The 14,976-nt window shown below is 41.4% G+C and overlaps 1 protein-coding gene across 1 annotated transcript in view; it reads right to left on the minus strand.

Moving 5' to 3' along the window:
- The window catches only part of LOC122816125, a gene marked incomplete in the record, with an annotated part of 1,432,330 nt that overhangs the window by 892,597 nt on the left and 524,757 nt on the right, over positions 1 to 14,976 (minus strand). The window contains 2 exon segments of the mRNA XM_044088884.1: positions 10,401 to 10,581; positions 11,134 to 11,213. Coding sequence (XP_043944819.1) covers positions 10,401 to 10,581; positions 11,134 to 11,213 — 261 coding nt within the window.

Raw genomic sequence — 14,976 nt, forward strand, 5'->3', positions numbered from 1 at the left:
TTTCTCTATAACAATAAAGAAGAAATAAAACAGTATGTACTTGTCTGTATGAAGTCTTGTGTTAAAGAAGGTGACTCAAGTAGTAATTCTGATACTATGGAGTACCTTGGCTATAAACTAATAATGCATTGTGTGAAGGAGTCGGAGTCCTGAGACAGAAAAGAATTTATAATGGACAAATGCAAAGCGAAAATGCAGAGGAATACTTGCATGGCGCAGTGAAAAATGAAAAGATTTTCATGATATAAATGAACTGTTACATGATATTAAATGGCCAACATTGTTCCAGTTAATGGCTTAGCTTCAGACTCTCAGTGAATGTGGAATGTAGACCAAGTGTAATTAATCCAATTGAATAGCCAACAGGTCTTTTAAAGTACTGAAGGCCAAGGAAATACAAACACTATACTTAAATGAGCATACTAAACACATGCAGGACACACCAAGACCAAAGAATGCATTTTACTGAAGAAAACAACTTGGTGAAGATAGCTTGCAGATGTTCTATTTCACTTAAAATCAGCATGTTAAACAGCTTGTAGACATCAAATGAAGCAGCTATATGTTAAAATATAGAGGTCTCCTTAAATCAAGATGTAAAACATTGCAGTGAAAACATCTAAGCTCCATAAGAATATCACCTAATAAAATATAAATTAAAAAAAATCCCATCAGAGTACAGTTACTATTTTTGCATGGGAATTTCCCCCTCTGTATCCCTTTATGAGGTGCTCTGCTTTATACCCATCATCTTTAACCACATTGCACCATGGGAAGTTCACCTCTCTGTATCCCTTTATGAGGGCCTCTGCTCCATACCTGTCGTCTCTAATGACACTGCACCATGGGAAGTTCCCCCTCTGCATCCCTTTATGAAGGCCTCTGCTCCAAACCCCTCATCTCTAACCACACGGCAGCACGGGAAGTTCCCCCTCTGGATCCCTTTATGAGGGGCTCTGCTTTATACCCATTATCTTTAACCACACTGCACCATGGGAAGTTCACCTCTCTGTATCCCTTGATGAGGGCCTCTGCTCCATACCCGTCGTCTCTAATGACACTGCACCATGGGAAGTCCCCCCTCTGCATCCCTTTATGATGGCCTCTGCTCCAAACCCCTCATTTCTAACCACACGGCAGCACGGGAAGTTCCCCCTCTGGATCCCTTTATGAGGGGCTCTGCTCCATACCCCTCATCTCTAATTACACTGCACCAAAATGCACAAACTCAGAGAAAAGCAAAATGTAAAACAAACATAAATTAATTTATCTCCATTTTACCTGCTTAGGGTGGTAAGAGATGGGGCTACACAGATAAGTGTAGAGTCATCTGCGTATTGTATTAATGTGGCATGTTTGGAGGCAGTATGTAGGTTATTTGAGAAAATAGAGAACAATAGCAGGCCAAGTATTGATCCCTGAGGTACACCTATAGATGTAGGGAGGAGGGGTGATAGCTCAGCTTGCCATTGGACAGCTTGCTGTCTATCTGATAGATAGCTTTTGAACCAGGAGATGGTAGGGGAGTCAAAGGATAGGACAGAGAGGACATCAAGTAGTAGGGGATGTGAAACCATGTTGAAAGCTTTAGAAAGGTCAAGGAAGATAGCAGATACAAAGTTATTATTGTTTTTGAGCCAGTTAACTTCATTTATGAAAGACAGAAGGGCAGTAGTTGTGCTGTGGTGAGGGTGGAAGCCATGTTGAGTGAGGGAAAGAAGATTATGTGAGGTTAAGTAATGGAGAACCTGGGAGTGGAGAAATTTCTCTAAGAGATTGGATAAGGGAGAGAGAATGGCTATTGGCCGGTAGTTGGAAAAGTTATATGAGCTACCATATTTATGTAGTGGTATGATGTAGGAGATTTTCCAGATTTGAGGAACATAGGCTTCTTTGATTGACTGGTTGATAAGGATTGAGATGGGGTAAGATAAGGAGTCAGCTGCTATTTTCAAAAAGTTTGCAGGTATTTCAGTGGCTGCAAGAGTTGTAGGTTTTAGTTTACAGATGAGCTTCTTAATTTTGCTAGTTGGAACAGATGAGAGGGTAAAGGGGGGTAAGTTATTTGGGAGTTTTGCTGAGTTATTTGAAGCGCTATTTTTAGTAGTAATGGGTAGGCCATTGTGTTTGGTGAATTGGCTAGTTAAAGTGTGAATTGAGTTTATGAAGTAATGCTACTCAATGCCAGAAGTCTAAACTTCAAAATGCACGCACTTGAGGCACTCCTCAGTATGGAGGAAATCGATATATGTGCAGTAACAGAAACCTGGTTCAAGGCTCCAGAGAGCACCCCAGCACTACCAGGTTACAACTCATACCATACATTCTGGCCAAAAAACCCATCTGAAATACAAAAGGCAGGGGAGTATCCATATTCATCAAGGATACCCACACCTCCAGGTCAGTGGCACAGCACGATGCTTCAGAGATCATCCACGTGCAACTAACAATGGGCAAAACTGCTATTCAAATTATAGCTTGCTACAGATCACCCACCATGTCCCAGGACCTCCATTCCGCATTTCTGAAAACACTGGGAAACATAAAGGGCCTACCAAACACCCTGATATTGGGTGATTTCAATTACCCAAACATTAACTGGTAGAACTACCCAACTACAAACTCCCTTGCCCAACATTTCCTAGAATTTATAAACTCAAATGCCCTGGATCAACTGGTCAACACCCCCACCAGAGGTGACAACATATTGGACCTGGTCATCACCAACATGGGAGACCACACCAGAGGTCAACCCCTCGCTGAATAGATCTGACCATAAACTAATCACTCTGGATATCCACATTCCGCCACCACCCCTGGTCAAAGAAACCACCGTGAAAAACTTTTCAAAAGCAAACTTCACGTTACTTAAGACCGAGGTTGGAAGTTTCAAAGACCCCATGCTAAAGGATAACGCTGTCCAAGCTGCAAAATCCTTTACTAATGCACTCTACGGGCACCTACAAGAATGCAGGGATCATGCTATCCCAAACAAAACCAAGACTCACTCCTCCAAGAAAAGGAAACCAGTCTGGTGGAACCCTGCCATAAACAAGCTATACAATAGAAGGAGGAAACTAGTACAGAAAAGAGTAAAATCCCAAGAAGGGAAGACATCCCTGATCAGTATCAGCAAGAAACTACGTTCCCTCATAAAATAATGCAAGGCTAGCTTTGAAAGACTCCAAAGATAACCACAAGGCATTCTTTAGCTATATCAAGAATCTAAGTGGCAATTCTCAGATCTGCTCAGAGTTAGTGCAGAATGGCACAAAATACACTGAACCAACTGATATAGCCAACATACTGGCAGACATTCAGTGCAAACTTCAGCCCCCTCTCACCCCCAAAAGGGCCCATTACTATACCAGACGAATGTAGTGCCCATGAAATCACAGACACTCAGGTTAAAACAGCCCCCGCCAAAGCCAAAAACACAGCATCAATGGGACCGGAAGATGTCCCAGGCTGTGTCCTCCATGAGCTCAAAGATGAACTAACCCCTCACCTAAACACACTGTTTAAACTCAGCCTCTCCACAGGCTACGTGCCCAAAGAGTGGTGCACAGCAATGGTTATTCCGCTCCACAAAGGTGGAGCCACAACGGACCCCGAGAACTATTCCCCTATAAGCCTGACTAGCTTGGTCTGCAAAGCTATGGAGCACATCATCATGGATCTCATTGACAGAGACATTGGGAACCTCCAAACACTGGATCCTACCCAGTACAGCTTTGTTAAGGGCAGATCATGCCTCCTAAACCTGGTGGATTTCTTTTAGTCAGTTACCAAGGCTATTGATGAGGGAAAGGTGGTCCACACAGCCTACTTAGACCTCGCAAAGGCCTTCAACACTATTCCCCACTCAGGTATTATAGACAAGCTCATCAGCCTGAACATAAACCCCTATGTCACGAGATGGGTTGCCAACTGGCTCACAGACAGAACCCACATGGTAAGAGTTGCGGTAGCTAGGTCTGACTCTAAACCGGTTACAAGTGGCATTCCCCAGGGTCAGTCCTAGGACCCCTCCTGTTCGGCATATACTTCTCAGAGGTACAGGAAGCACAGGAGGACTATGGCTGACCAAGTTCACAGATGACTGCAAACTAGGGGTTATAATTGACTCTCCGGCTGACACAGACATCCTCCAAAAGGGTCTCACTGAGACAGATACCTGGTGTCAAAACCATGACCTCAAGCTAAATGCCAAAAAGTGCATAGTCATCCCCTGTGGAAAAAACAAAGTACCCACAAAGTACCACATAGGTGGTAGCCCCATAAAAATGGAAGACGTAATAAGGGATCTGGGGACCCAAGTAGATAGTAACCTCTCCTTTGGTAATCACATTGCCAAAGTGGTTAGAAAATCTTTCTATGTGGCCCACTAATCACAAAATGGTTTGCATCCAGATCAAAAGAGGTCACTGAGCCCCCTCTACGCATCATTCTTAAGACCCATCATAGAGTACAATGCCCCATTTGGGATGTACCTTACAAGACACCTACAACAACTGGAAAGACCACAGAAGTACTTCACCAAGAGGATCACTGGCCTCAAGCAGATGCCCTATGCAGCTCAACTGAAGAAACTCCAGCTGTACTCGGTTGCATACCGCCTACTCAGAGGTGATCTCTGCCTGACATACAAGGCCATGTCCAACCAGAATTGATGGACACTCTGCACCTAAAGAAAACCATATCCCCTCGTGCCACACGCTCCAGGGATCTAAACCTCACCACAACAATAAATAGGACATGCTGGACGGATAGATTCCTGTCCTAGAGACTTCCCATGCTCTGGAACAAGATTCCAATCTACATTAGGCAGAGCTCCTCGCTAACACTCTTCAAGAGAAACCTTGATGAGTGGATGGAAAACAGAAAGTTTACCCCAGGGATCACTTCAATGACTCTGCTGGACAGAGGCACAGGGAACTAATCTAAGGGGGTGGCAAAAGCCAACACATTTCTGCTAGGCTTAAATGCCTTCGGGCAGATAGCCTAGTACCTACCTATGAACCTATTATCTATATTATGTATTTATGTTATTTGTGTGTTTTTATGTATAGGAATTGTTAAATCTGCATGTGTGTAGGTTTTTTTGTATTGGTAGTTTAAATTACAATCTTCTTCTTCTTCTTTCGGCTTTTCCCGGTTAGGGCTTGCCACTGCGGATCACCTGTCCACTCATGATTGGCGGTGGAGTTTTATGGTGTTGAGTTGCCAGCCTGGCGCCCAACCTTCCACAGAATGCACACGGTACTTTAAATTACAATGAAAAAGTTTAATTGAATGTAATTAATGGGGGTTCCGGCTGTATAAAAACTGTCTGTTTCTATGGTATTGTATCCTTTGAAGACAAAAGGCCGAGGTACCAGTGGTTGTGTAAAGAAAAAGTAAAGTTTTTGAACCAGCATATTCTGCTTCTGTTGTTTTTTTTTATTTTGTTTGCTGCTACAAATGTGTTTTTTGATAAAATTCTACGGCCCAGGTGACCAGACTGCAGTTAGCAGTCTAGTCACCTGGCTCTGGCAGGGGAGGATGAGCAAGCCCATGGTGTGTGGAAGGCAAGGCAGAGGTAGCTATGCACTGCCACAATCCCTTGGCAGAGGGGCAGTGATGCAAATGCATGGTGTGGAAATGGGTGTTACAGACTGGTGTTAGAAATGCACAGTTGCATTGGGAAGGCTGATTGTATGATCCCCCATCAAAGGGTGAAGTGACCATCATACACATCATCATTGTATGATGCAAATGATGCCATAAAGTACCCTCATGTCTTTCAAAATGATAGGCCCCTCCAGACAATTCTCACCTAGATTTCAGGCGAGATTCCCAAGTAAGGGAAAGAACTGCCCATACAGAAATGGGGGGGGGGAGGTTGATGGTCAGTAGGCACAGAGGGCAAAATGACCTTCCAAACAAAAAATAGCCACCCACTGAGTGGCACTCAGGTCATAGAAACCAGCTTCAACAACAACGTATTAAAGTTGGAGAGCATATGGAGGTAAACCAAAACAAATGAAGAAAAAGAAGTTTCAAAATTACGAGACAACTCTACAGCATGCATGTGTTAGCAGAATATGAACCTATACGATTTATGTATTTGAACAGCATGCACGGGTTCGCAGAATATGAACCTATATGATTTATGTATTTGAACAGCATGCACGGGTTAGCAGAATATGAACCTATACGATTTATGTATTTGAACAGCATGCACGGGTTCGCAGAATATGAACCTATACGATTTATGTATTTGAACAGCATGCACGGGTTCACAGAATATGAACCTATACGATTTATGTATTTGAACAGCATGCACGGGTTTGCAGAACAAGAACCTATACGATTTATGTATTTGAACAGCATGCACAGGTTCGCAGAATATGAACCTATACGATTTATGTATTTGAACAGCATGCACGGGTTAGCAGAATATGAACCTATACGATTTATGTATTTGAACAGCATGCACGGGTTAGCAGAATATGAACCTATACGATTTATGTATTTGAACAGCATGCACGGGTTCGCAGAATATGAACCTATACGATTTATGTATTTGAACAGCATGCATGGGTTCGCAGAATATGAACCTATACGATTTATGTATTTGAACAGCATGCACAGGTTAGCAGAATATGAACCTATACAATTTATGTATTTGAACAGCATGCACGGGTTAGCAGAATATGAACCTATACGATTTATGTATTTGAACAGCATGCATGGGTTCGCAGAATATGAACCTATACGATTTATGTATTTGAACAGCATGCACGGGTTCGCAGAAAATGAACCTATACGATTTATGTATTTGAACAGCATGCACGGGTTCGCAGAATATGAACCTATACGATTTATGTATTTGAACAGCATGCACGGGTTCATATACGATTTATGTATTTGAACAGCATGCACGGGTTCGTATATGATTTATGTATTTGAACAGCATGCACGGGTTCGTATACGATTTATGTATTTGAACAGCATGCACGGGTTCGCAGAATATGAACCTATATGATTTATGTATTTGAACAGCATGCACAGGTTCGTATACGATTTATGTATTTGAACAGCATGCACGGGTTCGTATACGATTTATGTATTTGAACAGCATGCACGGGTTCGTATACAATTTATTTATTTGAACAGCATGCATGGGTTCGTATACGATTTATGTATTTGAACAGCATGCACGGGTTCATATACGATTTATGTATTTGAACAGCATGCACGGGTTAGCAGAATATGAACCTATATGATTTATGTATTTGAACAGCATGCATGGGTTCGCAGAATATGAACCTATATGATTTATGTATTTGAACAGCATGCACGGGTTAGCAGAATATGAACCTATACGATTTATTTATTTGAACAGCATGCACGGGTTCGTATATGATTTATGTATTTGAACAGCATGCACGGGTTCATATACGATTTATGTATTTGAACAGCATGCACGGGTTCGTATACGATTGATGTATTTGAACAGCATGCACAGGTTCACAGAATATGAACCTATATGATTTATGTATTTGAACAGCATGCACAGGTTCATATACAATTTATATATTTGAACAGCATGCAAGGGTTCGTATACGATTTATGTATTTGAACAGCATGCACGGGTTCGTACATGATTTATGTATTTGAACAGCATGCACGTGTTCGTATACGACTTATGTATTTGAACAGCATGCACGGGTTCGTATACTATTTATGTATTTGAACAGCATGCACGGGTTCATATACGATTTATGTATTTGAACAGCATGCACGGGTTCGTATACGATTTATGTATTTGAACAGCATGCACGGGTTTGTATACGATTTATGTATTTGAACAGCATGCACGGGTTCGCAGAATATGAACCTATACGATTTATGTATTTGAACAGCATGCACGGGTTCATATACGATTTATGTATTTGAACAGCATGCACGGGTTCGTATATGATTTATGTATTTGAACAGCATGCACGGGTTCGTATACGATTTATGTATTTGAACAGCATGCACGGGTTCGCAGAATATGAACCTATATGATTTATGTATTTGAACAGCATGCACAGGTTCGTATACGATTTATGTATTTGAACAGCATGCACGGGTTCGTATACGATTTATGTATTTGAACAGCATGCACGGGTTCGTATACAATTTATTTATTTGAACAGCATGCATGGGTTCGTATACGATTTATGTATTTGAACAGCATGCACGGGTTCATATACGATTTATGTATTTGAACAGCATGCACGGGTTAGCAGAATATGAACCTATACGATTTATGTATTTGAACAGCATGCACGGGTTCGCAGAATATGAACCTATATGATTTATGTATTTGAACAGCATGCACGGGTTAGCAGAATATGAACCTATACGATTTATGTATTTGAACAGCATGCACGGGTTCGTATATGATTTATGTATTTGAACAGCATGCACGGGTTCATATACGATTTATGTATTTGAACAGCATGCACGGGTTCGTATACGATTGATGTATTTGAACAGCATGCACAGGTTCACAGAATATGAACCTATATGATTTATGTATTTGAACAGCATGCACAGGTTCATATACGATTTATATATTTGAACAGCATGCAAGGGTTCGTATACGATTTATGTATTTGAACAGCATGCACGGGTTCGTACATGATTTATGTATTTGAACAGCATGCACGTGTTCGTATACGACTTATGTATTTGAACAGCATGCACGGGTTCGTATACTATTTGTGTATTTGAACAGCATGCACAGGTTCATATACGATTTATGTATTTGAACAGCATGCACGGGTTCGTATACGATTTATGTATTTGAACAGCATGCACGGGTTTGTATACGATTTACGTATCTGAACAGCATGCATGGGTTCATATACGATTTATGTATTTGAACAGCATGCACGGGTTCGTATACGATTTACGTATTTGAACAGCATGCATGGGTTCGTATACGATTTATGTATTTGAACAGCATGCACGGGTTCGTATACGATTTACGTATTTGAACAGCATGCATGGGTTCATATACGATTTATGTATTTGAACAGCATGCACGGGTTCGTATACGATTTACGTATTTGAACAGCATGCACAGGTTCGTATACAATTTACGTATTTGAACAGCATGCACGGGTTCATATACGATTTATGTATTTGAACAGCATGCACGGGTTCGTATACGATTTACGTATTTGAACAGCATGCACGAGTTCGTATACGATTTATGTATTTGAACAGCATGCACGGGTTCGTATATGATTTATGTATTTGAACAGCATGCACGGGTTCGTATACGATTTACGTATTTGAACAGCATGCACGGGTTCATATACGATTTATGTATTTGAACAGCATGCACGGGTTCGTATACGATTTACGTATTTGAACAGCATGCACGGGTTCATATACGATTTATGTATTTGAACAGCATGCACGGGTTCGTATACGATTTATGTATTTGAACAGCATGCACGGGTTCATATACGATTTATGTATTTGAACAGCATGCACGGGTTCGTATACGATTTATGTATTTGAACAGCATGCACGGGTTCAGATACGATTTACGATTTGAACAGCATGCACGGGTTCATATACGATTTATGTATTTGAACAGCATGCACGGGTTCGTATACGATTTATGTATTTGAACAGCATGCACGGGTTCGTATACGATTTACATATTTGAACAGCATGCACGGGTTCATATACGATTTATGTATTTGAACAGCATGCACGGGTTCGTATACGATTTACGTATTTGAACAGCATGCACGGGTTCGTATATGATTTATGTATTTGAACAGCATGCACGGGTTCGTATACGATTTATGTATTTGAACAGCATGCACGGGTTCGTATACGATTTACGTATTTGAACAGCATGCACGGGTTCATATACGATTTATGTATTTGAACAGCATGCACGGGTTCGTATATGATTTACGTATTTGAACAGCATGCACGGGTTCGTATATGATTTATGTATTTGAACAGCATGCACGGGTTCGTATATGATTTATGTATTTGAACAGCATGCACGGGTTCGTATACGATTTACGTATTTGAACAGCATGCACGGGTTCGTATACGATTTATGTATTTGAACAGCATGCATGGGTTCGTATACGATTTACGTATTTGAACAGCATGCACGGGTTCATATACGATTTATGTATTTGAACAGCATGCACGGGGTAATATACGATTTATGTATTTGAACAGCATGCACGGGTTCATATACGATTTATGTATTTGAACAGCATGCACGGGTTCGTATACGATTTATGTATTTGAGTTCTTGCCATTCTCTGCTAAATCATTTTGCTTATGACTGTTACATTATTTGAAGTAATATTTTATCAACCAACCTGAAACAGAGGTAGTATCTCTGAGGACATTTATTAATGAAGCAGATAGTGCTATCTTCTTGTCCAGGTGCTTTGTGAAGTTGCCAGAGAGAATGATGGGATAGCCTTGTTTTGTCAGTTTCAGTTCCAGCTGGCACAGGTAATGCTGTTCTGTTTTCGCTGTTTGCATGTCGGCCATGATCTAGAAAAACACACACGGTCAGTTGTTGCATCTGCAGTATTACTCAGTATACACAGGAGTTTTCTCTATGTAGCTCTGTGGCAATAGTCTTTATATCAAGCATGTGACAGAAGGCATAACAAAGTACAATAAACCTAGTGTAAATATTTCTTAGTTTACAATAACAAGTCCATTCACAACAGAAACTTTTAAATGACAGAATATTTTCATAGCATGTGGTGTTTCCCACTTACTATTCAGAAAGGGAGGAAGGATGAATACATTTTAACCAACATACACTGCTGAGTAGCCTGGACTACAGCTCTTACCACTGGAATAGCATGCAGATAATCTGTCACTCATCCTAAAGCCGTCTCAGAGATGTATCATAATGTTTTGAAACAAATTTCTAGAACCCAGACCTATGGAATAAACTAAGTGACACTTTTGTAATTAAAATCTTGAACAGCATTTAAATTACAGCTTTGCTTTCACTAGCAATACCTTAGTTTCTGCATAAATCTGATTAAGGTAGAAAAAGTAAAATAAATGTTAGCAGTGTAACCACCATACCTTAACAAAGTACAAGTCTTTGTCATCTAATAGAAGTTGAATATATCCAATGCGGGCGTTTCTGAACAACTCAAGTTTTCCTACAGAACATAAGAAAAAGCATAATTTAATGTCAGAAAAGGATGAAAACACAACATATAACATAATGAAAAAAGATTTCCATTACATATCACCATACAGCTGGGCCTACAGTGATTACTGATCCTTCTGGAAAACACAGCGTAATACTAAAGCCATAATTAACACAGCACAGACTTTATTAGCTATTGCATATAGAATTATTATAGAAAAATAAGAACAGACTCTGAAATCCTGACAGTTTAGAGGTACAAGAGAGACAGGGCAAAAATACAAGGAAAGTTTTGCATAACGTAACTGATTTTCCTTGCATTTTCTCTGCCCTCCATATGTACTGCTCGACCTCTTAGCTAAGAAAACTGGAAAGCCTTTGTGTATATTAATAGGAGAAAGTCCAGGCAACCAGACTTTTTCCTGTTGGTATATGCTTGATTTAAAACAGACACACTTGGCTGGGCTGACCAATCAGCATGTGCATTTTTGAATGTTAATGAGCTACCATTGTATAATTAAGCAATGACTGACAACGTTGGTGTGGTATATTAAGATTTACCCATGGCTGGTGTGGTTTAATCATGAGGGTGAAGCCCGAGTGATTAAATAAAGCCAGCAGTGGGTAAATCTTAATATACCACACCACGGAGTTGGTTATTGCTATTGTACAATGACATTATTTAAGAAAAAAATATTTACTTTTCTTAAATACTGTCTTTGTACAACAACATTGTGCTGTCCTTCCACAGCTGGTACATATCCTGTTGCCCTTTTTGATGTACTGCGCATGCATATGGGACTTGCATTCTCACACATACTCAGTACATCAGTGCTTTGGAAAGGAAGCACCGGAGAAAAGAAGGTCACCGTTGCTCTATTTTTCTTTTCTTTTTAAAAAAGAAAATCTTTTGGACAATTTAGGGGTAGGAGACAGACAGAATGGAGGAAATACAAGGAAAATCAGGTACATGTCTTTAGTTTTGAATAACGTACTTGATTTTCCTAATATTTTTTACATACTGTCTGTCTCCTATGTCTGGAGTCCAGATTTCAGATTTTTTTATTTATTTTTGTAAAAAAAAAAAAAAAATGTTAAAGTTACAGTATATAACAATGGAAAAAAAGTCCGGGCTACCGGACCTTTTTCCGTTGGTATATGCTCGGATTTACAATGGGCACGCTCATTGGGCTGACCAATCAGTGTGCTCATTTTGGAATATTAATGGACAGTCATTGTATAATTAGCAATAACTCACAACTGGGTGTGCGTAATGCTGGATTTAGCCACAGTTAGAATGGTGTGATCAGGACAGCAAAGCCCAAGTGATTAAACAAAGCCAACTGTGGGAAAATCCAGCATTGCCCACACCCAGTAAAAGAAGTTATGTACTCACCATAACGTTCCATGTGAGTTGTTCCATCTCACCTTCATTCATCACTGATGGGTTCGGAGCAAATCCTCGGCTCTGACACGGCCAACTAGCAAACTCAAACTTTTCCAGTAGCTCGAGACCCCACCCCTTATCCCATAATGGAATTACCTCAGATCTTGTTTGCTGTGTACCATACAATAGTACAATAATTATTCTGCCTAGGAATGAATACACATTGAAAAACCAGGATGAAGACAGCCTCCAGGTCAACTGTCAGCCAGGAGGGGGAAGGAGGAAGGGACGTGAGAATGAAGGCGAGATGGAACAACTCACATGGAACGTTATGGTGAGTACATAACTTCTTTATGTGAAGTTGTTCAATCTCGCCATTCATTCATCACTGAAGGATAGCGTCCCTAGCACCCTGATCTTGGGTGGCTCATGGAAGTACACTCTTCAGAACCGTAGAATCAAATGAAGCCCTGTCCCTGGAGGCCTTATCCACTTTGTAATGAGTTATAAAAAAAGAAGTTATGTACTCACCATAACGTTCCATCTGAGTAGGTACTTCATTTGTCTGCAACCGAGCCGGCAGCTTTCCAAGCTATGAGATCTGAGCTCCTAGCTCCTCCCCTACCCATAATCCCCTGCTATGTGCTACATTACCTCAGATCGAGTTTTTTTGCCTCTTACACAACTCTTACCCTCGATAGAGGAAGCAACACCAGATCACTGTCCTAACAGCAGAACAAAGATTTCTTTGGTGATCAGAAGTCCCGAAAAGGATCGGGGGATGGCAGGGGGGGTCGGTTGCAGACAAATGAAGTACCTACTCAGATGGAACGTCATGGTGAGTACATAACTTCTTTATCTGAAGCAGTTACTTCATTTGCTCTGCAACCTGTGGGACAGAGTCCCCAGCTACCTAGGGAAAACCCTGGGCGGCCTTATGGAAGGATATTCCGAAGCACCGCGGAGCCAAAGGAAGCCCTACCTCTCGATACCATATCCAACTTATAATGAGAAATAAACGTATGAGAAGAGGACCAGGTAGCTGCTGAGCATATGTCATCCAAGGGGATCCTGGACCAGAAGGCTGCTGAGGTGGCCACAGCCCTCGTAGAATGAGCGTGAATTCCGGTAGGAACTGGTTTGCCTGCAGATAAGTACCCGTGAACTATGCATTGACAAATCCAATTTGCTACAGTCACTTTGGAGATGGCCTTACCCATGGCCGATTTAGCAAATGACACGAACAACTGGTCCGACTTGTGAAAATCTTTAGTCCTGTGCAGGTAAAAACGCAGTTGTCCGTGCACATCCAATTTATGCAGTTTATATTCTCCTCTATTCTGAAAATTTGGGAAGAACACGGGTAAGTTTATTGATTGATTGATATTTGACTCCATAGCCACCTTAGGAAAGAACGACGGATTAGTCCTGAGGAACACTCTATTCTTGTGAAAAATGAGATAAGGATGCTTCATACATAAAGCTTGAAGTTCTGAAAGCCTTTTGGCTGAAATAATGGCCACCAAAAAGGCTGTTTTCCAAGACAAGAATTTTAATGGAATTGAAGCCATGGGTTCAAAGGGTGGGCCTGTCAAGGCTTGTAAGACTAAGGTCAAATCCCATGGGGGTACCACCACTTTCACCGGAGGCTTCAAGAGGAAAACGCCCCGCAAGAAGGTTTTACATAATCTTGTAGAAGCCAAAGATCCTAGTCTGTCTCCCACATGGAAATGGGAGATGGCTGCCAATTGCACTTTAACTGTAGAAGCACTTGCTCCTTGTTTAAAGATCAGCGACAGGAAGTCTAGAATAGTAGGAATAGGAACTGTAAATGGATCCAGGCCTCTATCTTTAGCCCAGACAGAGAAACGTTTCCATTTGCTGTAGTACATTTTCCTAGTAGTCGGCTTATGTGCTGCGACTAGAATGGCCTTAACAGGAGATGAGATACCGGGAGTCCTAGCCATCAGTGGAACTGGAGCAACCAAGCCGCAAGCTTGAGGTTCACCAGGTTTGGGGGTTGGTATCCCGCCGGATGTGAAATCAGGTCTGGAATGGGATCCAGTATCCATGGCGGAGATGCACTGCGAGACCACAGGTAAGGGAACCAGATCTGGCGAGGCCAGAATGGGGCTATGAGGATAACTCTGCTCCCCAACCGACGGGCTTTCTGTATGAACTTCGTCATGAGCAGAAGGGGGGGATAAGCATAAAGTAGACCGGGCGGCCAAGCATGGACTAGAGCATCTCTGGAATTCTCCCCTTCGGGGGGAAGTATTGCGAAGTACTTGCTGCATTTTGTGTTTAAGGGAGAAGCAAAAAGATCGCAGCGAGGCCAACCCCACTTGCGGGAGATCTGCTTCGCAACTGATGGATTGAGAGACCA

This window comes from Protopterus annectens, chromosome 12.part0, assembly GCF_019279795.1.
Source record: "Protopterus annectens isolate FY-2018-M chromosome 12.part0, PAN1.0, whole genome shotgun sequence".
Lineage (NCBI taxonomy): Eukaryota > Metazoa > Chordata > Ceratodontiformes > Protopteridae > Protopterus > Protopterus annectens.